Source organism: Talaromyces atroroseus (genome assembly GCF_001907595.1).
Source record: "Talaromyces atroroseus strain IBT 11181 chromosome Unknown scaffold_5, whole genome shotgun sequence".
In the NCBI taxonomy this organism is placed as follows: Eukaryota; Fungi; Ascomycota; class Eurotiomycetes; order Eurotiales; family Trichocomaceae; genus Talaromyces; species Talaromyces atroroseus.
The window spans coordinates 401970-427192 of record NW_017971437.1 but is presented as its reverse complement, the minus strand read 5'-3'; the positions used below and the strand labels follow the sequence as shown (position 1 = coordinate 427192).

The 25223-nt window shown below is 47.4% G+C and overlaps 10 protein-coding genes across 10 annotated transcripts, besides 2 other annotated features; 5 read left to right on the top strand and 5 right to left on the bottom strand.

The window, feature by feature from the left end:
* Positions 1 to 252: 252 nt before the first annotated feature.
* Positions 253 to 1449, bottom strand: UA08_04605 (hypothetical protein; the record flags this gene model as incomplete). Its single annotated transcript, XM_020266893.1, has 5 exons — positions 253 to 529; positions 615 to 1058; positions 1121 to 1198; positions 1255 to 1303; positions 1359 to 1449. 5 exons carry the CDS (start codon positions 1447 to 1449, stop codon positions 253 to 255), a joined length of 939 nt encoding a protein of 312 aa, XP_020120041.1.
* A 1134-nt stretch (positions 1450 to 2583) lies between these two features.
* Positions 2584 to 2638: a repeat region (Identified by RepeatMasker using a combination of RepBase library and repeat library created with RepeatScout).
* A 1183-nt stretch (positions 2639 to 3821) lies between these two features.
* UA08_04604 (hypothetical protein) lies at positions 3822 to 5026 on the top strand (the record flags this gene model as incomplete). The annotated part of the gene is made up of 2 exons (XM_020266892.1): positions 3822 to 4191; positions 4251 to 5026. The coding sequence occupies 2 exons, from the start codon at positions 3822 to 3824 to the stop codon at positions 5024 to 5026; spliced, it is 1146 nt and encodes a 381-aa protein (XP_020120321.1).
* Positions 5027 to 5594: 568 nt separating this feature from the next.
* On the top strand, positions 5595 to 6816 carry UA08_04603 (Versiconal hemiacetal acetate reductase; the record flags this gene model as incomplete). The annotated part of the gene is made up of 3 exons (XM_020266891.1): positions 5595 to 5762; positions 5821 to 5998; positions 6047 to 6816. The coding sequence occupies 3 exons, from the start codon at positions 5595 to 5597 to the stop codon at positions 6814 to 6816; spliced, it is 1116 nt and encodes a 371-aa protein (XP_020120320.1).
* A 695-nt stretch (positions 6817 to 7511) lies between these two features.
* UA08_04602 (hypothetical protein) lies at positions 7512 to 8655 on the top strand (the record flags this gene model as incomplete). Its single annotated transcript, XM_020266890.1, has 5 exons — positions 7512 to 7681; positions 7737 to 7849; positions 7919 to 8412; positions 8465 to 8529; positions 8583 to 8655. 5 exons carry the CDS (start codon positions 7512 to 7514, stop codon positions 8653 to 8655), a joined length of 915 nt encoding a protein of 304 aa, XP_020120323.1.
* A 383-nt stretch (positions 8656 to 9038) lies between these two features.
* UA08_04601 (hypothetical protein) lies at positions 9039 to 12500 on the bottom strand (the record flags this gene model as incomplete). Its single annotated transcript, XM_020266889.1, has 3 exons — positions 9039 to 11263; positions 11343 to 11400; positions 12246 to 12500. 3 exons carry the CDS (start codon positions 12498 to 12500, stop codon positions 9039 to 9041), a joined length of 2538 nt encoding a protein of 845 aa, XP_020120322.1.
* Positions 12501 to 15780: 3280 nt separating this feature from the next.
* On the top strand, positions 15781 to 17900 carry UA08_04600 (hypothetical protein; the record flags this gene model as incomplete). The annotated part of the gene is made up of 5 exons (XM_020266888.1): positions 15781 to 16685; positions 16958 to 17305; positions 17368 to 17526; positions 17592 to 17662; positions 17725 to 17900. The coding sequence occupies 5 exons, from the start codon at positions 15781 to 15783 to the stop codon at positions 17898 to 17900; spliced, it is 1659 nt and encodes a 552-aa protein (XP_020120317.1).
* A 1261-nt stretch (positions 17901 to 19161) lies between these two features.
* On the top strand, positions 19162 to 20875 carry UA08_04599 (hypothetical protein; the record flags this gene model as incomplete). The annotated part of the gene is made up of 2 exons (XM_020266887.1): positions 19162 to 19250; positions 19324 to 20875. 2 exons carry the CDS (start codon positions 19162 to 19164, stop codon positions 20873 to 20875), a joined length of 1641 nt encoding a protein of 546 aa, XP_020120316.1.
* Positions 20876 to 21093: 218 nt separating this feature from the next.
* On the bottom strand, positions 21094 to 22261 carry UA08_04598 (hypothetical protein; the record flags this gene model as incomplete). Its single annotated transcript, XM_020266886.1, has 3 exons — positions 21094 to 21595; positions 21659 to 22028; positions 22132 to 22261. 3 exons carry the CDS (start codon positions 22259 to 22261, stop codon positions 21094 to 21096), a joined length of 1002 nt encoding a protein of 333 aa, XP_020120319.1.
* Positions 22262 to 22664: 403 nt separating this feature from the next.
* Positions 22665 to 23306, bottom strand: UA08_04597 (hypothetical protein; the record flags this gene model as incomplete). The annotated part of the gene is made up of 1 exon (XM_020266885.1): positions 22665 to 23306. One exon carries the CDS (start codon positions 23304 to 23306, stop codon positions 22665 to 22667), a length of 642 nt encoding a protein of 213 aa, XP_020120318.1.
* Positions 23307 to 23546: 240 nt separating this feature from the next.
* On the bottom strand, positions 23547 to 24389 carry UA08_04596 (hypothetical protein; the record flags this gene model as incomplete). Its single annotated transcript, XM_020266884.1, has 1 exon — positions 23547 to 24389. One exon carries the CDS (start codon positions 24387 to 24389, stop codon positions 23547 to 23549), a length of 843 nt encoding a protein of 280 aa, XP_020120138.1.
* Positions 24390 to 25128: 739 nt separating this feature from the next.
* Positions 25129 to 25223: a repeat region (Identified by RepeatMasker using a combination of RepBase library and repeat library created with RepeatScout).

The following is a 25223-nucleotide window of genomic DNA, read 5'->3' as shown; positions in this document are numbered from 1 at the left end:
CTATAAACAACACCGCTTTCTGTTAAGAAGCTTGATATGTGCTGTACCAATGGCCATAGTGTATCAAACTTCAAACTCTTCATAGGTAAGTCTTTTGAGGAAATGACTACAAATGCCAGAGCCCACCTGGGCCGGAATTATTGCATATTTGCTATTCGGGTTTGTATCATAGAAATGTAGATATATAAATTGATTTTACCCAGTAACAGCTATTACTGCGATGTTGTGGAAACACAATTGACCATGAAACTTCTAAATGAACAATCCCTTAGAAACCGGCGCGGATTTCAGTTGGTCCTCTTGAATCTCCTGAATGAGTGCACTCCCTGGGTAATCGTCCAGATCCAAGTCCACATATCCTTGAGAAGCCCATTTCCGACCAGACACGAAGATTGAGTGCCCATTGATGCTTTTGTCGCTAAGGATCCGCAGTAGACATTGGCCTGCTTCCTCTGGCTGGGCGAACTGAACACCAACACTGCTGACATGGGCAAAATCTGCCTCGGATAGAATATTTGTTTTCACGTACCTTTTTTTTTTTTTTTTTTTTTTTTTTGGTTTCAACCGGTTAGCTGACGACCCATCTAGCAAGTTGCGTTCTAGGATGTACGAACCATGGAGAAATGACATTAACACGACTTCCATAATAAAAGGCTGTCCTTCTCAATGAGTGCATGATGCCTCGCATTGCCCATTTACTCGCAGAATACTGAGGACTCCGAGGGCAGTCAAGGAATGCTGCCCCGGATCCTATCAAAACAAGACATGTATCCTCTTGGTCAGACGACGGTTTCTGTCCGTTCTGTTTGATGAAATAATGTGACGCTAATTTCGCCGTATACAGGCTTCCGTAGACATTTACGTCGATTATACTCAAATCAGGCTTTTGCGGCTCTTCGTTATCTCCGGAATACGAGTAGACTTCATCCTGACGGTAAATACCAGCATTGGCGATAACATATGAAATTTTCCCTGTTTCGGAAAATAGTGCTGCTTCATGGAATAGTCGGACCTGGTCTTCCCATTTGGTTGTGTTGCACTGAACAAATTTGACACTGCTTTTTGCGGTAAATAGATATCAGTCCAAAATGCCACATGATAATCTTAAATATTGACGTACAGCTCGCCATACCTTTGCAGTTCTTGTTCTAATATCTTTCCTTTTTCCACATCTAGGTCTGCTACGCAGACATGAACCCTAGGAATAGTTAGCAACCTATATGTATAATATAGTAGTAATGTTGTGTTTAATACCCAACTGCCACAAGAGCCCGAACGTAAGCTTCTCCAATGCCGTTGGCACCTATTTCTGGTCGTCAATTTCCTGAAGTAAGACTCCGGTTTTAATGAATTCTGACCTCCGGTTACAATTGCAGTCTTCCCCTTTAGATTACTTGCATCAACTGAGATGTTGCAATCAATAGGACCTGTATGCACGTAACCTTGCATTTTGAAGACTGTTCAGAGCAAGACAATGTCTGAGAAAGGAGAAGGTTATGGATAATGGGAAGGTTGGCTCAGCTCATGATTATTAAACCCTTTGGCGCTTTGATGTGAGGGGCATATGACATTATTCATCTACGCGACTATAATCTACTAATGCACTACGCTTATTGATGGACCAGAGTTCTGTCACTAAACTTACTGACGGTGGCTGTCCTAGATTTAGAGAAAGGGATGTTAGACTATAAATAATTCGTGGGTTACCTAGCACACGACGCCTTTTTGGTACAATTGGTATATCTGACAGGAATTCCATTCCAAAGCATCCCCACCATAACGACTCACTTCCGTATATAGTCGTCTCGCCACCTTTCACCTCCGTGTTAAATTTGATGTAATCCACTCCCGGATTCGGCTTAGGTATGAACACGGAGTTAAGAGGGGGGAGGAGCTTGCTATTGCTGAAGCAATTGGGTATACTAAACGTTTGCATGTTTTGCATTAAGGTTAATTGGCTGGGTAATCATTGCTGATTGGCTCGGAATTCTGGCAATATCCTATCTAATCAGAACGGCTGCTGCTGCCTGCCTAGTCCGCTACTCAAAATCCCCCCCTCTGCTCGCGCTTCCTCATACACAGAATGGGGATACAGCGTTTATCTACACATAGCAGCTATGGAAATATTGTGTTTCCAGAATTCAACGACCCCCTTCGACCGGTCTACATCACGGGCGTGTACTCCGTATCTTGTTACTCATTTCCTAGCCTCCGCGTTCCTCTAACATCAAATCCGACAGAAATGCGGGTCTTATGGGGTCAGGAGTGGAAACACTAATGCACGATGATTACGGCCGCTAACCCGCATTCGGATGGCGTATAAGCGTGGTGCATCAAGTTAAATTTCACTCCCTGCCCTAATTTTCTGCTTCTTTCACCAACCTACCAAGCAACTGCCTCCGATCTGTGTACGTACTACTAATACTACTACTGTGCACCGGCAGTCTAGCAGCATGGCGGAGGAAGAACGAATCGCGCTTGTGCACATGCCTCAGCAGACCCATTACATTCGATCTATGCAAGACGACTGGACAGGAATTGTCGACCCGGTCCACAGGAGAAGACTCCAGAATCGCATCAACCAGCGATCCTATCGTGAGTACTGCAGCCAGCCAGGGAGGAAGTTGAACAGAGCTTTGACCCAATTATACGCAGGAAAGCGGCATCCTTCGAAAATAAAAGCCAATACAGCCAGTTCAGCGTCCTCGTCAAATTCCTCAGTACCTAAGATTAAATGTGTCATGCAGGATCCTTTGAAGTACAAGGGAATGCTTGAGTTCGAGGAATACGCATATCAATGCTATCTCCTCAACAGCCCGTTGCTGGACCAGCTCTTTACTCTTACCAAAGTCAACGTCCAGCGGGCATTCTTTGATAATATCTCGGCTATTGGAATGAGTCCAGACGAGAATATAGAAGATGATGCTAATTCCATTTTTAATGCGCCACCTATTGGGTATTCAATAGATAATATACCCTTAAGTCTTCGCCCTACTCATATTCAGCAGACTACACCGCATCATCCATGGCTAGACTTCTTCCCGCTGCCACGTATGAGGGATAATCTTATCTTTGCCGGTGAATCATACAACGACGAAGAGCTATGCCATGATATTATGGGATATGGCACTACAAGCGAGCCTGGCTTGGTAGTGTGGGGACTCCCTTGGTTGCCTCAGAGCTGGGAAGTGACTGAAGAATTTATTAGAAAATGGGGATGGATTATTACTGGTTGTCCTGAAATTTTGGCTTCCTCAAATTTTTGGAGAAAGCAAAGGGGAGATAAGCCATTGGCTTTGTGAAAAGAAAAAAAAAAAATTAACAAATAATAAAACTGTTTTCTCAGCGTCTATCTTCAGTCGTGGCAAGGGAGGAAAAATCTACTAGAACATGTTCTGAATGACCAAGAACTTGGTCCGATGTCACACCCCCAGCCTAGCAAAAATTGCTATTGATGGCATTTCAGTGATGTATTGCATCACGGATGTAGTCTCACATTGGACAGCAACTTCCGACTCATACTACGCGGCTAGGGTATAGTTACTTAATTCAGATCAAGAGCTGGTATGATCGGACAGGTTTTGAAATGATCGGCGTGACGATAAGAATAATTCAACTTCTTCAGAGCCTTGGCATTCTTCGCTGTTATGCAGGCAGGGCTATATACTTATGAAATGCGTGCATCAGATACGTATAAATAGCTAGTCCCAACAGAGCACCTGAAAAATATTCCTGCCATTAGCATACGAAGTTATTGGTGTCTGTGTATTCGTGTGTATACTTCTCAAAACAAAACAACCAGCCCAAACTGCATTCTAGTCATGTCATTGGGAGATTTCATGCGAGGTATCGTCTGGGATGGTACTCCATACCAGGTGAATGTGGCAAATGTCTCTTTCCCAACGATCATCAACCAGACCGACGCTATCGTGCAGGTCACTCTTTCTGCTATATGTGGAACGGACCTACACATCTATCACGGTGTATATGGGAGCCAGGAAGTTCCCTGGGTAATGGGGCATGAAGCAGTTGGCATTGTCTCAGAGATTGGAAGCGGAATAAGCCATCTTTCCATTGGTGACAAAGTTGTCATTCCAGACCAAGCTGCAGACGGCCATCTGAATCTCTGTGCTCCAGAACTGATCTCTTTTGGTCTGGGACTAGATTACGGCCTAGCAACTGGCTGTCAAGGTACGTTACAAGGGGACATATCGTATAGCTACTAGTGATACTGACGGCACTATATGCAGCCGAGTACGTTCGAGTGCCATTTGCAGATACAAGCCTTATTCCTATCCCAGAAAGCAGCAACCCAAGTGTCAGCAACATCACCAGTCCGAACCTAGATCTGGATTACTTGTTCATCTCAGATATTTTTGCCACGGGTTGGGGGGCACTGGACTTTGCGGGATTCGAGGCCGGTGACACTGTTGCTGTTTTTGGAGCGGGCCCTGTTGGACTCATGGCTGCCTATTCCGCTATTATTAGAGGAGCCTCTCGTGTCTACATCGTGGACCATGTCAGCGACAGACTCGCTCTCGGATTCTCGATTGGTGCTATTCCTATCGATTTCATGGAATCCGACCCTGTAGAACAGATTCTACAACACGAACCTAACGGTGTCCGCCGAAGTGTAGATTGTGTTGGGTTTGAGGCTCTCGACAGTGAACTTCAGCATGTCGAAAATGAGGTTCTCAATAATATGATAGCCGTGACTGCAACCAGTGGTGGTATTGGCATAGTTGGGGTATATTCAGCTTCGCCAAACAGCCCTGGAACGCCCCGGGGAGGTACAATTTCGCCTACTGTCCAGTTTCCTATGACTGATTTTTTCAACAAAGGGTTGAGAATGCAAGGAGGCGGTGTTGACCCGAAGGTTCTGGCACCAGAACTAGTTGAGCTGATTCAAACCGGTAGAGCAAAGCCAAGCTTTATTGTGAGCAGTATCATCGATATCGAACAAGTTCCTAGATACTACGAAAGATTCGACCAACATCTTGAGTCTAAGGTTGTCATTCGTTTCTAGATCGGGCTCATCAAGTATCTATACTGGGATTTCTACCCAAAATGGTGTATGGCTATGGTGACTTACTATATAGTATATGCAAAGATAAATCTTACACTGTGTGAAATCGTATCAGGGCCGTGGATAAAGGCATCTACCGTGCTTGCGGTCAATCCATAGAATATCTATTCAGGGGATGCTGTAGAAGGTAGCTGGTACAAAACCCTGGTGCTTTACCAGATTAGGCAGAAACTTGCATCGGACCAATGACATTTTGCTTTGGCCTGCAGACCCTAATGCACAGCAATTACGCCCCCTAAGCCTTTTTTGGGTTGGACCAAACGCAAGCATAAGCAGCATGCATAGACCAGGATATGACATCTATCATATGAAGTCACAAAAGAAAGTCGACCAAGAAGCACATTACAAATCAAAAGTGCTAGATAAAAGCATGTAGAATTATAAATATATATCATACTGCTGCTCTCTGATCTTTTCTTCTTAGTAATCTCCATACCGTCGAAAGAATTTCAATGTCATCAGGTTTATATTAATTTTGAATTCATCTGCTCAAGATCTGAAGAACACCATGACTCTGCAGGTTCCTACCAGTTTACAAAAGTCTTTTGACGATACCAAAGTTGAATATCGACAGCTCGGCAGTAGTGGCCTGAGAGTATCGGTGCCTATCTTTGGATGCATGAGTTTCGGTGATCCGAAAGCAACCACCATGGAATGGGCACTTGGCGAGGAACAGGTTGGAGCTTTTGGTTCCTTGTTGCTAGTGTCAACCAAAAATATCTAATGTGTTCTAGGCACTTCCCTTGCTCAAAGCGGCCTACGACCGAGGTCTCAACACTTGGGATACGGCAAATGCCTACTGTAACGGAGCTTCTGAGATAATCGTGGGCAAGGCTCTCAAGAAGTATTCGATTCCGCGTGAGAAGGTAGTCATTTTGACCAAGTGTTTTTGGGCTGTTGGAGAAGATCCCGGTATGCTCTTGTTCTTCCTTTTCTGGCTATGAAATGGTCCGTGCACAGGCTCATCAGTGGTCCAAACAGAATCCATGCATTGGGTCTTTAGAGATCCCATTGAAGGCTCCAAAGACTATCAAAACCAGTTTGGGCTCTCACGGACCGCGATATTCAACCAGGTGGAGGCCTCTCTCAACCGGCTTGACACAAATTACATTGACCTACTGCAAATCCATCGATTTGACTCGAAGACACCCATCGAGGAGACTATGAAGGCTTTGCATGATCTGGTCCAGTTGGGCAAAGTCCGCTACATTGGCGCAAGCTCCATGTGGGCGACCCAGTTTGCGCGCATGCAGTTTGTTGCTGAACGCAACGGGTGGACTAAATTCGTCAGCATGCAGAACCAGTATAACCTTCTTTATCGTGAAGAGGAACGCGAGATGATTCGCTTTTGCAATGATACTGGTGTTGGTTTGATTCCCTGGGCACCGCTAAGCCGGGGATTCCTCGCCAGGCCCCCATCGAGCTTCGGGTCTACTATTAGGAGCAAGCAAGAGAAAGACCGGTCCAGATCGGCTTATGGCACAGAAGAAGCGGACGTGAGAATTATCGAGAGGGTGGTGGAGCTTGCGCAGAAGCACAATTGGCCCATATCACACGTTGCACTTGCCTGGATTAACAAGCGCGTAACTAGTCCAATTATTGGATTCAGCAGCGTTGCAAGGCTGGAAGAAGCAATTGCAACTCGCGGAAAGGTGCTCACTGAAGAGGAGGAGAAATACTTGGAGGAACTGTATCAAGCCAAAGCTGCCTTGGTTCCGGAGTCCCTATAAACTTGCAGCTTGATTCCAGATATGAGACATACTTCTAGTCCACTATCGAGAATTCAGAGTTAATAACATAACCATCCACAATTCCTGCTAGAATGTATACCCTTGGCATGGAGACTGTCGTCTTCCAGGGTTTCCGGTAAGTAAAACATCTTCTTCATCCGTCGAGTAAACGGGCAACTCGTTCCAAAGGCTGAGCATGACGGTACTCTTCTACCAAGCATCGTCGGAGTATATATACGTGTCAGTTAGACGTATCTAGCGTGTTTGCTAGCGAGGAGGACATGTTGGCATCGTCTGAAGAATGCTGCCTGGGCCACTTGACGGTAACGACAAGAAGGACAACAGCTTGCTTCTGATTTCTAGGTCTAGCGAAGAACATAAAAGAAGAAGAACGTAGAATGGACGGCAGTTTCTATTCCATGCTGAATAGTTAGCTATTGAGGCGATATCGTAGAGCGGAGTGAACACAAAAGAACAAATAGATAGATCGGCCGCCGGCGGATCCACCAGTAAAGGCAGCGTGGCCTCTTTCTGCCTCGCCTTGCATGCCGACGCAACAACACAGCAATAACACCTGTCGCTAACTTCTGGTTTTTTTCTTCCTCTTCTTCTCTCTCCACGCAGCACTCGCCCAGCCCTTCCCCCGTGAGCAGAGGAATCCGATCGGATCACTGCCTCTCCCTTTCTATTACATCATGGCGCAAATACGCGGCACTGCGGGCTACAATCTCGGCCACCAGAATCCATTTGCGAACGGGCCTGGCAGACAAGACGCCACCAGCGACCCGAGTCCGTTAGATGCAATCCGTGAGCAGACCAGCAAAATCGAGGACTGGCTGGACACTCTGTCCGACCCGATCAAGCCGTACGTGTTGTTGAGCGTGTGGTGTGGTGGCCGACACTGACCCAATCCTTGCTAGATATGTCCCTGCAATTGGCCGATTCCTCATTGTCGTTACGTTCCTGGAGGACTCGCTCCGCATCGTCACGCAATGGAACGACCAGTTATTGTTTCTCCGGGATTACCGACACAGTATGTGCCCGGCGAAAAGAAAGTGGAAAAGAAAAGATTGACTGGGAGCTAATCAACTCGATAATCTAGTTCCCTGGGGTATCACGCATCTCTTCCTGATTTTCAACGTCATTGCCATGCTTGCTTCGTCGTTCTTGGTCATCGCGCGCAAACACACGGAATACGCAGTGGGTGGGCTGTTGGGTGTTGTCGTGACGCAGGCTCTCGGATACGGTCTGATTTTCGACCTCAACTTCTTCCTTCGCAACCTTAGCGTGATTGGCGGTCTGCTGTTGGTCGTGTCCGATTCGTGGGTGCGTAAGAAGTATATGCCCGCTGGTCTGCCGCAGCTCGACGAGAAGGACCGCAAGATGTACGTGCAACTGGCCGGCCGGGTGCTGTTGATCTTGCTGTTTGTCGGCTTTGTGCTGGCTGGCCAATGGTCATTTTGGCGCGTGCTTGTCAGTCTGGTTGGATTCGTCGCTTGCGTTATGGTTGTCGTTGGTTTCAAGGCCAAGATGAGCGCCGTCATTCTTGTTATCTTGTTGAGCGTGTTCAACGTGCTGGTCAACAACTTCTGGACGGTATTTACTCTTCTTTCCCAGAAGAAAGCAAACACACTAACAACCGGCATAGCTCAAACCTCATCATCCCAATAAGGACTTTGCCAAATACGACTTCTTCCAGGTTTTGTCTATTGTGTAAGTGTTTCTGTTTCTAAACCGCTGATCAAACGAACTAATTCATCTACTAGCGGTGGTCTACTTCTCCTCGTCAACATGGGACCCGGTCAGTTCAGCGTCGACGAGAAGAAAAAAGTCTATTAAAGTATTCCTTCGTGGTAAAATTGAACTCATTCAGAAAAGAAAGAAATGAATGCAAACGAAAAGATTATGCAGCGATCAGCATGAGTTACTGTCCTGACAAATGGAAGGAAAAAGTCATAAAAAAAAAAGGAACAAACAAAAGAACAAAAAAATCAGAAGAACCTCGCTTTTGGATTACTTATACGGTCGGTCATTTTGTCATGGGCAAGTATGCTATACGAATCATTTATTCAAGGGAGTTATTATTGCTTATGATTAGGGTTATTTCTTATTCAATCTCAATCAATTTTTCAAGCTATAGACAGACAATCTTTTTTTATGCATATGAACATCAATCTATTATCCTATATACATAGACATTTACATAGACCATAGTACATATATCATCTTGTATACCTCGTAACCGTGACTGTCCTCTCGCGTCTATCCTCAACCTTCTCCTCCCACGAAGTCATAACAACACCTCGCATATCAAAAACGAACTCTCTCAAGACAAGGCCATTATTTTCAGCCTCCCTCTCCCTTGCCACATGCCTGTAACAGGATTGATTTTCCTTCTTCTCAACAGAGACAAATTCAAGTTCCCCCTGAATTCCATCCTGTCCTGTGATGTGGAGATAGCCGTCTTTGGAAATGTCGAATATTGTTACTATCGTACCACCGCTGCCTTCATAGACATATTCCGTTCTGAAGCCAGTGCTTGGATCGTGCACTTTGCGTAAATTGATCGATGCGTGGCCAGACTGAGATGCTGTCTTAGAAGACATTCGCTCGTACTGCCATTTACCATGCAATGCCCTCAAAACGGCCTTGCAGCGTGCTCGCTGTCGGTCCCTGCTTGAAGGCTGGAGGAGGAGGGTTTGGAGGGATGTGATGGTGGTTGCATGGTTGGTTTTTGTATCAACTGATATCAATCCAGGACCGGAATTATGCAGTGGCACGAAATATCGTGCTGGTATCGCTGGTCCGCTCCGCTCACTGTCGTCGTCACCTGTATGCAGTGATAGGCGTGGGATGTCTAACTCCCGTGCATATGTCTCTATCAATCCGACATAGTCGCCCATGGGAAACTGTGCGCGGAGCTGTGGCGGTGATGGGGATGTTCGCAGACTTCTCAGCTTACTGGTATCTGCAGTACTGCCAGTGTCGATATCAGCTCGATCCCATCGATGCGCCAAAGCCCGCGCCTGCATCTCCATCACACCCCAATACGGCCCCCGGTAGAAACCCACGAAGCCCAAGTCGGCGATATCCGGGTTCCAAGTGCCCTTCTCATCCAGCACGATTGGGAAGACAGTGTCACTCTTAGAGAATTCCAGGACTGACAAGACATCCTCTGGAAGAAAAGACAGAGACCCAAAGGGGGTGAAGCCCGTTGCAAATACAATGGCCACGACATTGTCTATGGTGGTAATGCTGCCCCCTTCCCGATCCTCAACTTCTACCACGCCGTTCGCTTCCGCTGCGTGTACGTTGCTATTCCAATTTATACCCGAGACCCGGCCTAACGTCGGCGTGATATCGCCTGCACGCGCAAACTCAGCATAGTGGTCAGTTACAGCAACCCAGGGCGCGCTGTTCGTGTCAGCCTCTGCAGTTATTGCCAGCGCTTCCGCAACGTCGGACTGGTCAGACCCAATCAACGACTTGAAGTAGCTATGCACCATGTTTGCTCGCTCCGACGTAAGCGGGCCCAGCGAGTACTGGATGTCCCCAGGCGGCCTGCGTGCAAGGTCATACATGACGATATCCAGAGGAAGAAAAGAGCCCGGCTGATCGTTTGCAGGGAGATAAGTGGGCACGGCCCAGAATGGACGCGTAGAGATATGATGTACCGACGATTTCTTCTTCGTTGTAGTCGTTGTAGTTGTTTGCCTGGCAGTAGATAAATCCAGGGCTAATGAAGCAGCGGCTTCAGCGCCGGACATGCTGCCACCAACGACGAGGATTTTGCCATCGTTAGATGAGCGGATGAATTGACTGCAGCTTGGTGACTTGAGCGAAGAGCTATGCATGACTCTTTCTGGCGGAAATTCGTGCAAGCCTGCTATATCCGGGATGTAAGGGCGACTAAAATATCCGGATGCAACAACGAGATAGTCAAAGGATTCCGAGAGGAGGCCATCGGCATCTTTGCTTTGAGCGATATTTGTAGTACTGCCTTCTTCTACCCATTCAACCGTCCACCGTTTCGCTGCAGTAGAGTCTGGATTCCTTCGCGTGCGAACCACCCGACACGACAGTCTCAGGATACCTTGTTTCTCTGGCAAGAATCTGGCCGCATAACTCGTCAAGTAATCGCCAACCTCCCAAGCCTGCGGGAATAAGTCCTGGTCACTATCGCGAGCACGATGATTCTCGGTCTCCCATGAATGATCGGAGAAGGAAACCGTGAACCGACTCAGATTCGTGCGCATGAAACAGTCTATGAAATCCGTTGATGACGGATCCGTACCATCATTCGTGATACTATTAGAAGCATCAGGCCTGGTAACGGCCCATAACCCACCGACGGTGGGCTTGGAGTCGAATATGACAGGCTCAAAGCGGCCTTTGGGATAATGATGGAGGAGAGTTTTGGCCGTGACGAGGCCGGAGGGACCGGCGCCTGGGTTTGTCAGTTTGTCTTCGTTTTTTTGTGGTTTTGCTAATATCATGCTATGGTGTATGAATCCATGGATGCTTACCAATAATGGCAACCTTTGTTGCCCTGCTCATTCCTATTGATTGAATTGACTGCGAAAACTAAAAACCAAACATCAGCTTGTCATCACGGTCTCAATTGGCGGTGCCGTATGTAGCAAGCGTTGCGGCTACGATGAGGGGCAGTCGGTACGGGCCCAGATTTTTCATGGCGTTAGATGATACAATCTTCTACAACTTTGAATTGAGGTGGAAAGTATTGAAACAGCATATCGGAAAACCCTGGTATTTGCGTGCATACTTAGTTGCATCGTATCAGATACAATTCACCCTTGAGGCTTGAGACTGACTGACTGGGAATGCGACAAGGGAACGCAATGCCATTGCTAGGAACGGCTGCCAAACACAGCTTCTGGTCTCAACTAGCTGGCATGCGAGATGTTCTATCTCCTCTCCCTGATGCTATCCCTAATCTATTCCCAGTCCTATGCATACACAGTGGTGACGACGCTATCGATATAAAGCTAAGAATAAGATTCCGCGTGGCAGAATAAGCAAGTAACCTGTGAACTTGCCCTAACAGTATTCAACCATATTCATCGAGTGGTTGTCGTTGTAGTAGCGATGCTACTACAACATATTCTATGGTGACGGGGGGATGTAGTTATCACCTTGTCTGATGTCGATAGTAAACAATCGGTAAATGGGAATGTAACGAATGGCAGCCCGGGGGTAAGTATGGAGGAGTCACGACAATCGTCTTTCTCATGCGCGCGTAGATAAAATAGCGCGTAGATAGAATACTGCGAGCACATTAGCGATGCAAGGCAATCACAGGAACTGAAGTGCATGCACGTACAAACTTCAATATTCAACCAAAGCAAGCAGCAAGCTCAGGGCAATTGCTGCAGCCACTGCGACACGTGCAAATTTTCGGCCCGTCTGACACGCGCATCATTCAAATCTTGCTCGATGAGAAAGGTGTCGATGTTGCGCTGGGTCAGGGGTCTGGTAGCTCGGTTTTCGCGCTTGAGGACCTCCTTCTCAGCGAGCGCGGCACGGGTGTGTTTGAAGGACAGTCTGTCGCGCAATTTGGACATGTTGTTGATGAGAGGGAGCGTCGACAGCGAGTTGGGAGCGCGTGCGTGCGATTGGGACATTTTCGCACTGCTGTCCTGGGAGTCGGTGGATTGGCGATGCATGGGGAAGGAGACTTCGCTCTGAACAGAAAAAAGAGAGTGAGAGAGCAATACAACAAAGGAATGAAATGAAACGAGACGAAAAGAACGGCGGCAGAGGAAGACTTATAGTCTGGCGCTAGCCCCTGCCACTGTCAGGCAGTTGGAGAAAGACAAAGAGTCTGAGATAGAATCAGATGCCGAATCGGGCTAACGCTGCTGTATTGTATGGCCCGTACACGATACGCAGCTTGCCGCATATCACGGCTAACACGGCAATTGTATGCTGACGACGATAGTGGCGCCCTGTAACACTCGTAACGCTAGTACACTAACTGCTACACGATCTGCCAGTGCACTGGCCATGACAAGCCAACTGTTCGCCCTAAGTTTTAACCATTTGCAATCGACCCTGCAGCATTGCTCATTCTTCTTGATAATTAAATAAATCAACGATAGTCATTTGTTAGTAGCAGGCTAGCAGTAGTATTCATGAACCAAACTGTGGACTATCATGAAGTGGACCGGTACGCCTCACTCCGTGAAAAATACGGGAAAAGAACATAAAATGGCTCATCTGATCCACTCCTTATTTCCCCGTTGACGGTGGCTGCATTGCGTATACTACTCCATACAGGACTCCGAAATGGTCGAATTAGGGTTTGCTCAGCGCTTAGCGTGGAGTAGTGCTGCTCAAACTTGAGCGTCATGACCATAATCATATAATTAGCCACTCAGAGAGCAGGTTTTAAACATACTATAGCTAGAGCTAGAGCTACATATATATATATATATATATATATATATCAGGGGCCCAGGGGAAGAAAGCTGGCTGCCAGCAATCGTCCTGAACGACCCATACATCATACTTGCTTCCAACCAGCCCAGGGGATATCCTCCATTGCTGCCTGCCAGTTGTTGTTCAGAGTAGGAGAGTACTCGAGACTCTAAACACCGAAACTCCCATACACACCGTTCCTGAACATCCGTGAATAGAGCCTGTTCTGGCGTGCAACCCCGCGCGCAAGACGCCTGTTTCGCAAACTCCAGCACAGAAAGTGCAATGCTCTTTCGGAAAGTACTCGTATAACAAAGCAATGCTATGCATACTCATCGCCTTCGGGTTGAAGGTAAGCTGAGCTCAATTAGGCCTAGCTCTAAGGTGTGAATATCTCTTCTTCTCTTCTCTTCTCTTCTCTTCTCTTCTCTCTCTCTCTCTCTCTCTCTCTCTCTCTCTCTCTCTTCCCTCTCCCTCTTTAGCTTCATTGATCCGGGGAGGCGCTTTGCCGTATTGAAGTAGGCCGTCAAGTCCAATCTTTAATTGAAAATCAGGAAGAAAAGAATTCAACTCCACTTCTGTAAGAGCTGTAATATCTTTGCCTTGTTCAAATAAGCCAAGAGCATTAACAAGATTGACATCTCCTGGCATTAAAGAAATAACACGAGATGATTTAGTCATAAAAGGACTCGATTGAGATATATTATTGCAGTGTCATAGTCTGGGATAGCCTTTGCTAAATGACTTGCTTTTGACACTATTGAAATGCCTTATTTATCTGGAGAAAGGTTTCTCCTTTAATGCCCCATTTTGCTCGAGCTCTTTTGGCGAGATTTTTGGCCTGATTTTCAGCTGCTTTATCAATTGATTCCTATAATCTCACACACGAGCTTACTTGCGGTGCTACCGATCCGGTGGTCATTGGCCAGATGGCCAGACGGCCAAATACCAACAGGCACACACGCCCCAACCACCAGCCCTCTAGTGTACGGATTCTGGTGTCCCAATCTACAGCATCGAAAATCGCAGAAGATTTAGAGAGGAAGAGGGAAGCGTCATTGGTCTCGAGGATGGCTTGGATTTGACTGGATAGGCGGGTGCAGAGGTAGACGAAGATGTTTGTACGCGTCATGGTGCGTTCGGATGGGGTGCTGTATTGGTGCATGGAGCGGATCCATGTGAGAACTTGTGCAGGAGGTTCACGGCCGGCCATTAGAGATTTGAATTGCTGACCATGATGGGGTTAGTTGTTGTTTGGTTTGGACGGGACTTAAGACTTAGAGGGGATCAAAAGCTCTGCTACTCACGATGCCAGCAGACATACCAGACAAGATTTCGTCCATCGAGTCTGGTAAATTGTCTGCAGCCTCGCAGGCGGATTAACTGCGTTAGCCCACGGCAATAGACCTCGTTTCTATAAGACTCATCTGGATAAATGATCGGCATGTTGGTCAAAAAACTATTAGAAGCCCCGACTGTCAATAACTGCCTGTCCCGGTCACCTGTCACGACATGAAAAAAACCATCAGTTACCTCGTAAACTCCAAACAGCCACACAGCCAACAGTGTGTTGCCGTGGGTTTGTCGCTGAGGGTCCCGAAGAGCTGCATTGACTGCAGTAATCGCGTTTCGGTACCCCCGTGCCCTGGTGGCGTCTGCAGTAGGTCCATGCGTTCTGCTCGTTACGTAGGCGAAACCGATAGCATTGCAGACCTTACAAATGGGCGAACTACTATCTGCTCGGGTGAATATGCGTGGGATGGTATTGAAAAGACCCTCCAGGCCTTCGCCAGTCATATACCTTGCAATCTTGGCCAGAACCAGCGGAACAAGGTGGTTTCTCCTCCTTGGCTGCTCCATAGGACGTTGCAATGTGACATGGCATGTAAAAGAGAGTGGGGTTTGGCTCGGATCCTGAGTCATACATGCAGTACCAGTACCAGTACTAGTACTATCATTGTCCTTTACTTTCTCGATTCGTCAGCTCCACTACCAGAGTAGGCGGAGCTTTGTCGTCTGCATCCGCAATCCGCTTCGACGATTGTCTCTGCCGTGATAGGATTCAATCAGATATTCACAAGAAGGAAAACAAAGGACTACAAACCTTCACGCGGCGTTCTCGACATGCATGACAATCCCGGCTGGGTCTTCCAGTGTTGGGCATGGCTATCCACGACGGAGGTTAGGGGCTCCTCCAAATTGGGCCATGTATATAGTAGAAATTAAATGATCAATACTAGTGTGTAACTATATATTATAAGAGGCCTATATTTCCTTGACCCCGACGAAAAACTGTTGCGAGCCTGGCTGTTCAGCTCGAGGGAGGAGAACAGATCGGGCAATCCTTTCGAGCCAATCTGCCGATACTGATAGACCCGGAAACTAATCCCAATATAGACTAGTGCAGGGATCAGATACGCCCGCCCACTTCGTTAACTTGACTTCAATATATTAGAAAACTGCCATTCAAAGTTTCAAACTCGTCTATCACGCTGTTACTAGCCTGATCAAGCTATAGCCTACGAGATGTCAGGTACACAGACGCAATTCGTCAATATCCACAATCCAAAAGACATGAAATCGTCGTCTATCCAGCTATCCGTGCGATCGCATGTTGCTCGCTACCAATGGCAGAAGCACAAGAAACAGGCTCGTAGGAAGAATGTCCGACAACAGTTCCTACCTGTGAAAATAGAGCTGTATCTGCCGGCTTCACATGAAGAGAATGATGATGATGATGATGGCAACGTGATACCTCGGCTGGTGGGAGGCTATCGTGTTGATCCGTTCCACTCGTACCCCGTATGGCGACCATTTTTTCCGCTTCTTGTTGACCACTGTATGACCATGGCATATATTTCCCCTTACTGGTGGCGTTGGCAATCGCTGATTACTGTAGATATCGTTAGCATGGCCGTTGACATCCCCGAGCTCGATGAACCCGCGCAACCAGGACTGCTTCGCTCAAGATGGTTTCCGTTGGCAATTAGTGACCGCGCCTTGTTTCTCGTAATAATCCTACTTGCAGCCTCCCACTACGTGTCGTGCTACAAACGCAACGACTTGAAGCTGGATCTCCTGCAGTTACGATACGAAGCAATCCGGTCGATCAACCAGGCCCTCCAAGTAGAAACTAATAACTACAGCAAAAATGACAAAGCGCTCAACGACGCTATCATAGGCGCCGTGGCAAAAATGGCCAGCTATGAAGCTATGTTCGGCACGTTAGACGGCTATAATACACACATGCATGGGCTGCTGCAAATGGTGGCGCTGCGGGGAGGCCTCTCATCGCTCGGTCTGAATGGCCTACTGCGGCGGATTGTGATCTGGATTGATCGCAATGCAGCGTTCTTGCATGGATTGCGCGAGCTCTACTTCCCACACGATGAGTTGTCAGGCCCTAATCCGGCTCGCTTTCTGGGCGAGTCGTGATTGGTCAACCAGAGGATCGTGATCGGTGGATTCCGATAGATCCGCATCTGGACCCTTTCAGCCAGTCGGAGTGGGCCGTATTCGACCCGCTTTCCTTATCGGGAAAACGCATCGCAACCCTAATGAGCTCGGCCCATCTGGATGATATCATCCAGTTGATTCAAGTATAAAAAAAGAGGTCTACTCTTCTCTGAACGACGGGCGTCTTTCAATTCTGCACACTACACACGACGCACGAATAATATAGTATACCTTAACATTGTGAGAGAATGGCACTCTCAGGAAAAGTCGCTCTCGTCACCGGCGGTGTCAAAAACCTCGGCGCTGATATCGCCCGGGAGCTGGCCAGCGTGGGTGCCAACCTCGCTCTTCACTACAACTCCAACAGCTCGAAAGCTGAAGCCACCAAGCTCGAGGCCGAGCTCAAACAAAAGTATCCTTCGTTGCAAGTCAAATTCTATCAGGGTGATCTCACCACCGCCGATGCCGTCACTCACCTCTTCAAAGCGGTAGTAGCCGACTTTCAGAAGGTGGACATTGTTGTCAACACCATTGGCAAGGTGCTGAAGAAGCCAATTACGGAGATTACTGAGGCCGAATACGATTCCATGTTTGCGTATGACTGTTTCCTCCTCTTTTCGAAGTCTTTTCTTCATTCTAACACGGTGTTTTTGTCAGTATCAATTCCAAGGCCGCATTCTTCATTCTGAAGGAAGCCGCCGCTCACGTTCCAGATGGCGGAAAGATCATTACTATCGTCACTGCTCTCCTTGCTGCCTTCACGGGATTCTATACATCGTACGCCGGCAGCAAAGCCCCAGTGGAGCACTTTACCCGGTACGTTCGTCCCATTCATGCTTTCCCAGGGCTCTCTTAAAAGTTTATTAACAATGAGAAATTAGGGGTGTAAGTAAGGAACTTCAGCAACGCCGAATCAGCGTGAATGCCGTCGCGCCGGGACCAATGGATACTCGTGAGTTAGCCCCTATTTTGGCTTGGCTATTAGCAAAAAAAGAGAAACTAATGAGCCTGTAGCATTCTTCTACCCACAGGAATCTCCCGAAGCCGTCGAGTTCCACAAGGCTAATGGCATGGGCAACCGTCTTACCGAGACGGCGGATATTGCGCCGTTGGTGCGCTTCCTGGTCACGGAGGGAGCATGGATTACGGGACAGACGATTTTCGCGAATGGTGGCTACACTACTCGATAGTCTATGTGATAGGATATTGCTAGTGACTGAATATTGATGATGACTACACATGTACTATGACTAAATAATATATACAGCTTGGCATAGGCCATAGAACTCAGAAGCAGAGTTGACTAGTGCTTTGCAAACCTAGGGATTAGGCTAGCTCAATTAAACGAACAATAAATTGCAAGCGACAATCGCGGCAAGTCTAGTTATAAACAATATATATCTAGTCAACGAGTAATGTAGTCACACATGCATGTCTCCGCCTTGGTTGGCTAACCTGACAAGATAGTAAATAATAGATACGCTGGTGGCATGCATTGCATTGCATTGTATATGCATGTGCTGTCGGCCTATCAAATGGTGGAAAGCTCATACGATTACTGTACAGCTTTACTTTCAAACTCTAATGTTAATCTCCCCGTTGAACTGGCTTCTAGATAGCTGGTCGCGTATACATGCCTGATAGGTAGTTAGTATGTAATATTGAGTTTGAATGTATGTACGAGGCTTAATCGAATGCAATATTTGCTATGTATCCAAAGACAAGGAGAGTTATGGATTTCCTTCTAGAGATACTGTCCTGTTTGTATTTATTGTTTAAGTTTATTTGTCGTGCAGGATTTTAATAACTGTTAGGGCTAGGGCTAGTGAACCCTAACCTCTGACACTTGCATATACACAACTCAGTGTTTTGATCAAAGACCTTATAATCATTCTGGGAGTGTCCTTATTTCAAAGACCAGAAATCGCACCACGAGACGATACGCTGAACATTAGATCGCTCGCTCCGTATAAGGCGGCAATTAAAATACAGAATCGTTCTATCCACGCCTTGCACAGTCTGCACCTTTCAGTAAAAGATCAATCGACATTTATATTGCCGTCGTCGTTATGAGCGTTTTCAAGAGACGAAGGGACGCTCACATTGACGCTGACTCTCGCAAAGGAGAAACCCCTCAACCCTGGACTCTCATCTACATGTTGAGTAAGGCCGAGTTGAGAATGTCTATCTCTCTCCGTAAACTCTCTGAAAACGTCGAATAAAGGTACTATTCATAGTTAGTAGGTAGTTAACTTATACTCTATCAATCTATCAATGCTGATTAATGTCGATCGTTACACAGCCCCCACCGCGAGCACATTTACGCTCCGCCCTATTGCTGTTGACTCTTCCTCCTTTTCATCCGTCCGAGTTGCAATAACAAAGCCTTCGCTTACGAGGGACTAATACCATCACTAGCATGCAACGCATCGCTAAGGTTGAGATTAAGCCATGAGGCAGGCCACGCTAAGCACTGCTAGTAAACCCAAACGGACACGAGCCAGCCGGCCCAAAGTGCGCACAGGCTGTGGGACATGCAAGTGAGTAGGCTGCTCTGCTGTAAACAGCGTCAAGCTATTGAAGACGTGCATCTAGCTAATCTTGATTTCTCAGGGTACGGCACAAGAAATGCGACGAATCACGCCCCTTTTGCGTCATGTGCACCAGCACTGGGCGTATATGCGATGGCTACCAGCGCGGGCCTGACAGGAGGACTCGCGAATTTCGTACAGGCCGGGCAAAAGGCGGCGAATCGCCAGTGGAGAATGATAATGAGAGTGGCAATGAGGCTGAAGTTGTTCTTAGCGATGAAGCATCAGACGAGACCGAACCGACTACAACCGAAACAATCCCTCTGTTAACAAGGAGGAGGAGTAGGAGTTCACTGCAATCAGATATAATGCTATCAGATCCCCACCAGGCCAGCCTGACCGAGCGTGAACGTTGGTATTTTGACTTCTTCGTCCGTCAAACCTCATCGCAATGCTCCGTGTTCTACGGTGATGACTTTTGGCAGCATGTGCTGCCCCAATTCACCGAGTCCGAGCCCGAGGTTCGCCATGCAGTCATCGCCGTGGGTGCGCTGCATCGCAACTTTGCAGAAAGCCGGACTGGCGATCAATTTCCGATCATGCAGTGCAATCGCGCCATTGCCAGTCTCCAACGCCGACTAGACGGTGACAAGGGAGCGCGGCCGCATATGGAAACAATCCTCATCACATGTATTCTCTTTGTTTCCTTCGCCTTTCTGTCCGGAGATGCCTCAACAGCATGTCGCTTGCTACGCGGTGGCTTCAAGTTGATGAAAGAATGGCAAAAGTCGACGTCGCGAGTTGATTCTGCGATTAAGAGGCTCTTAACAAAAGTCTTCTCTCGCATGCAGATTAATTCGCTGACTTGCGGTAGTCCCGACGTCTCAGTTAACTCTGACACCATGCTGCTTCTGCCCTACAGCCCGAGTCTCTTTGAATCCATTAATAACCTCGAACATGCAAGTGACTTGCTCTTTGAAATTTGCAAGATTGTCCTACAGGGTCGACATACGCCACATACAGCAGAGGGCTACAAAATGGTTTCTGCTCTGAACGAGCTTCAACACTGGGAAGCGCAGCACCATGCTTCCCTGGAAGGCCGAAGCGACCATGTGTCCCTAAAGGAGTTTGGCACCCTAACGATGCTTCGCATGTGGACGGAGACTATATACATAATGGTTGCAGCAGAATGGATGGAAAGCCGACTGGAATCGAGATACGACATCTTCCTGAGCCACTTCCGACGAACCATCGGTCATGCAAAAAAGCTGCTGTCCACGAATTCACTTCGATCACTCCTGCCCACTTTCCATATAGAACCGGGCATCATTCCGCCTCTCTTCCTGTGCGCGTTCAAATGTCGCGATTGGAATCTGCGTCAGGACGTAATATCGTTATTGGACGGCTGGCTGTGCCAGGAAGGCTACTGGAACAGTGCAGGGTCTGTGAAATGCCTAGAGCAGATTATTCGGGTCGAGACAGCGGGACTGGCTCATGGGGAAGTCATCCCCGAGTCGCAGCGCATTGTGACTGCACGTGTACAATATCTCTCACAGGCTAATGCCTTTCGTTTCTTGTACTGTTTGTCTCAGAGTGAGAAACGCACTTGGCAGAGCGTGGTGGTTACTAGCTAATGACTGGTACGTTCTCTTTTCCCCACTGTGAAAATAAATAAGGAGTCAAGAATAGATTGACCTTCTATATCTATAAAAAAAAAAGAAACGCCGAGTTTATTATACACAAACAAGCCACAACCAAACGCCGGCTAACCAGTTCTAAGAGCAGATCATCAGGGATTTCATAAGACGATCAAGTGTCGTCGACAGGCTTGGGTATCAAAAGGTAGATATTACTAATTATTCTCGTTGATCAGTTTGACCAGCGCCACCGCAGCGCCTGCAGCAAGGCCACCAACCACACACATCTGAAGGCCACCCATCATGCCAGCCCAGATATTGACACCACCTCTCCAACCCCTCACAATACACGTCTTTACATAGCCAAACACAAAAAGTGTCACGGCCATAACAATAATACTAGCATAAAACGCCGTGAGGACCTGGCTGGCAATGAAATATGGAATGAGCGGGATAAACCCGCCAATGAAATAGCCGAGAGTCAGAGTCAACGCCGACATGTACGCCTGGTTGCAGTCGGGCTCTGATTCGCGGTGGTGGAAGTTGAGGAGAAAGTCACGTAGTCGCTCCGGCTCTGCTTGCAGAGAATTGGCGATTGCGTCGATGGCGTCTGGGGCAAGATTATAGTTGGCAAAGGTAGCATGAATTATAGATCGGGTTTCGGCAGGGTGGTCGATAATCTCGTTGACCTCGCGCACTGTTGCTTCGTATGACTCGCTGCATACAAAATTAGCTTAGGAAACAATCAACTGTACCGAAGAGAAAAAAGGGGTGCCTTACAATTCACTTTTCGCGCCAACATATCCTCCTAAACCCATTGAGATAGCACCGGCAATCAATTCTGCCAGCCCGCCAATGACAACGACTTTTGTATCACCCATGGCTGATAGACCAGCGCTCAACGCGAAGGGAACTGTCAGGCCATCTGAGAGACCAAGAATGGCATCAGAGATCAATCTCGGGTTGATTCGAGACCGCGAGTTGCTATCACTACTCCGAACCGACGCATTGTCCAAGTCGCCAATTTCCGGAGACGACCCTGCAAATGTGCTATATGATCCCGGCGTCTGGGCTTCGATATCCCTATCACTGCCGCCGTCGACGGTCGAGCCATCGAGATTGTCCGAGTCGTCTAATAACACAGGGCGTCCTGGGAGATGTTAGTCGGTTTGATTCATTGTTGGGGGGGAATTAAAAGAATAAAGAAATAGAAATAATAGATATAAAAAATAAATGTCAAGGAAGAAACTCACTCAGATCAGGAGACGAGGAGCCATTCTTCCTCAGCAATGGCTCACGAGAGGCTTTGTTTCGCTGATGATTGGGTTTGCTGGGCTGGTCCCAGGAAGGGAATAGCTTCTGCTTGAGAAATAGCAGGGCCATTATGTGTCTAGGAGTGGGTGTCTGTATGAAGCTGCACCAAGGCCGTAGCGTATGCCGAGGGTGCCAATGGCTGGAAGAAAGACAGAACAAGATGGAAGCCGGCCACAACACTGGAACACAGGCCCTCTAGGAAGCTGCAGGAATCAGTCTTATAAGCTGGCAACGGGTCGCATTCTTTGCAACAGAAAAAGTCCCCAAGGTATGCTGGATTACTTTTACCCTCGCTGTGATTGGCCGCTGCGGGCAGGCAGAAACGTCATGCTGGATGGCCTGGGCCAATCAGGCGCGCCCTAAATGTAAGCAGCATTCCTTTGCTTCTTTTAGTTTTCTTTTTCCTCTTTTCGTTTTCTGATAGGCAAAGCACCCTGTCTAGACGTGCTACACTGTTTCTCGGTTCAAGGCGTCAGGCTAACGCCTTCTGCACCAACTCCCTGCATCGCTCGCTCATCTCGATCTGCAGCGCCATCGCGCGTCCCTTGCCCGACATCTTACTCCACGTCTTCCTCAGAATACCCAGCATCTTCTCTTCATCCACGCCTTTCTCAAACGCGTCAAACTGGTCGTCCAGAAACACCAAGCACGCCACGTCTTCCAATATTTGCGTCTCATCCAGCCCCCTTTCTCCCTCCGTAGTAGTAGTAGTAGTAGTGGTGGTGCTAGTACTAGTAGCCCCCCGTTTCAAATTCTCCTTGCGCACCAACGCAGCAACTCGTTCCGCCTCCTCTGGCGAATACCCAGCATCGAGACAGATTTGCCGCGCCTGGTCGGCCTGGCGGTTTTTAAGGAACGTGCGCCAGTTCAGATACCCGGCTTTCGTAGCCGGGTAGGATGCGCGTGGGATTTCCCACCGGCGGAGATGCTGAGCGCGGATGGCTAGACGTAATGCTTCCGATGCAGATGGGTTGTAGGAGCCTAGATATGAAGTCATCTTTTCGGCATAGTGGAGTTCGTAGGGGATGGTTTTGTTGTCGACTGTGGTGAGCGTTGGGTCTTGCGAGTGTGCCGCATCAATGGCCGAGAGGGCACGGTGGAATTGCTCTGACATCGTTCTCTGCTTCTCTTTGCTTCTTCCTCTTTGGGTATTATGTCTTGCTTGAGGCGGTGTGGTTCCTTGCTTCGTGATGTGTGCGAAATGCCAAGGGAGGAAGAGGGGAAGTCAATAGCGTCGATAAGAAAATATATCATTATCTTATCGTCTTATCGGTAGGCATACAATCGTTGAAGGACTGACTCCAGTCGATAATCTCGCATGACTTGCTACCTAGGTACTTTCTACATAAACAAACTACTTCTGCAACTCGGCCTCAACAGCATCCGCAAATTCACCTAGGTCCTTGAATCGCCATGCAAACGCAGTCCGTCCCTCCAGCGCTTCAACATCGCCTCCAATACCGCTGACCCCATCCTTCCCCCGAGCAATCCACACGCTCTCCAACCCAATCTGCTTCGCAGGCACATGGTCATGCGTCAAGCTCTGCGCAACATGCAGTATCTGATGCTTCTGAACGCCAAATTGTGACTCAGCATGGGAAATCAGATATTCAAAGTTCCTAAGGTCCGGCTTGTACGACCCGATATCCTGCGCCGTGTATACCGCATCAAAAAACGGTGCTGACCCCGACAGACGAGAAGAAAGACCAGCCAACGGACCAGCTAGCGTTTTGCCGAATGAGTCCCGATCCACGTTAGACACAGGCACCAATATAAACCCCAACCGCTTCAGTTTGCGCATTGCATCAATCGTATCGGGAAACGGGGGCCAGATGGCGATGCTTTCGGCTAGAGCTACCCCTTCAGATTGGAGTGTTTCTGCATTTGGTACTGATTCTTTGTTCTCTGGAGATGAGGATGATGGTGGTGGTAATAGTTCCGTTGCAACACTGATATACGCATCTCGCAGGATCTTGTCATATGTTCTTCCCGGGTTGGTGGATTGCAGTCTCAGTTCATGTTTGACGAATAGAGAAGCAAGCGCTAGATCGTCGGTTTTTAGAGGAGAAGAGTCTGGTAGACGTGCTCGGATGGGTGAGAGGGCGTCTATGATCCCCTTTTCCCATTCTATGAGAGTGCCGTAGATATCGAATGATAACAGTCGGAAGGTAGAGAATGGCTTTTTGCTTCCGGACATTTCGCTTTTTTCTTCCCTTCACTCGTCTGTCTCCTAAAATGTTTCAAGCAGTGATGTTAACCATTGTCCATGCTTGTAGAGTATATACAGATACAAGTCGACGCGGGGTTATTTCCCCGCGCTGAAGTAAGCTGGTCAGAATTTGCGCAAAGGTTTATGATCTTGCAGAAATTTATTTTTTCATTGGACTTTCTATTTATTCCCATATGACATGTCTGCATTGCCACATTGGGTGGAGAAAAAGGAATCAGCTCACTCAAAAAATACATTGATCAATCAGGTAGAACCCAGCCTTGGTCATGAAGAAATAATAAAAAGAAATAAAGTAGAAACGAAGATATTCAAGCATAGCGCTCTTCCGGTCCCAATCCATTCTCAAAAAACGTTCTCTTCGTTCATTTTTTTTTTTTTGCGCGAATCAACTCATAAGTTCGCTTCGTAAAAGTGAAAACCTCAGATTCCCCTTGCTTTTCTCCCAGTTTCCCCCCTTTATTAATCATGTGCTGAAATAGTCAAATGCGCAAATCCGGACAAGACAACGAAGAATAAAAGTCGTGCCATGATTTGCGTCATCACCAATCCAAGGGGGAAAATAAATCGAAGACGTTGCTACAAACACTGCCGTTATCTGTAATAACCCTTGGACGAAAGGAAACAAAAAAAAAAAAAAAAAAAAAAAAAAAAAAAAAAAAAAAAAGGGGGGGTGGAAGGAAGCAAACAAAATACCCTTAGGGATTTATAAATTTATATTTAATAAAATTTTAATAAAAAAGCATAATATTAAGATAATACTTACTATTAAGGAAGAAGATAAGGCTAAGAAAAAAAAAAAAA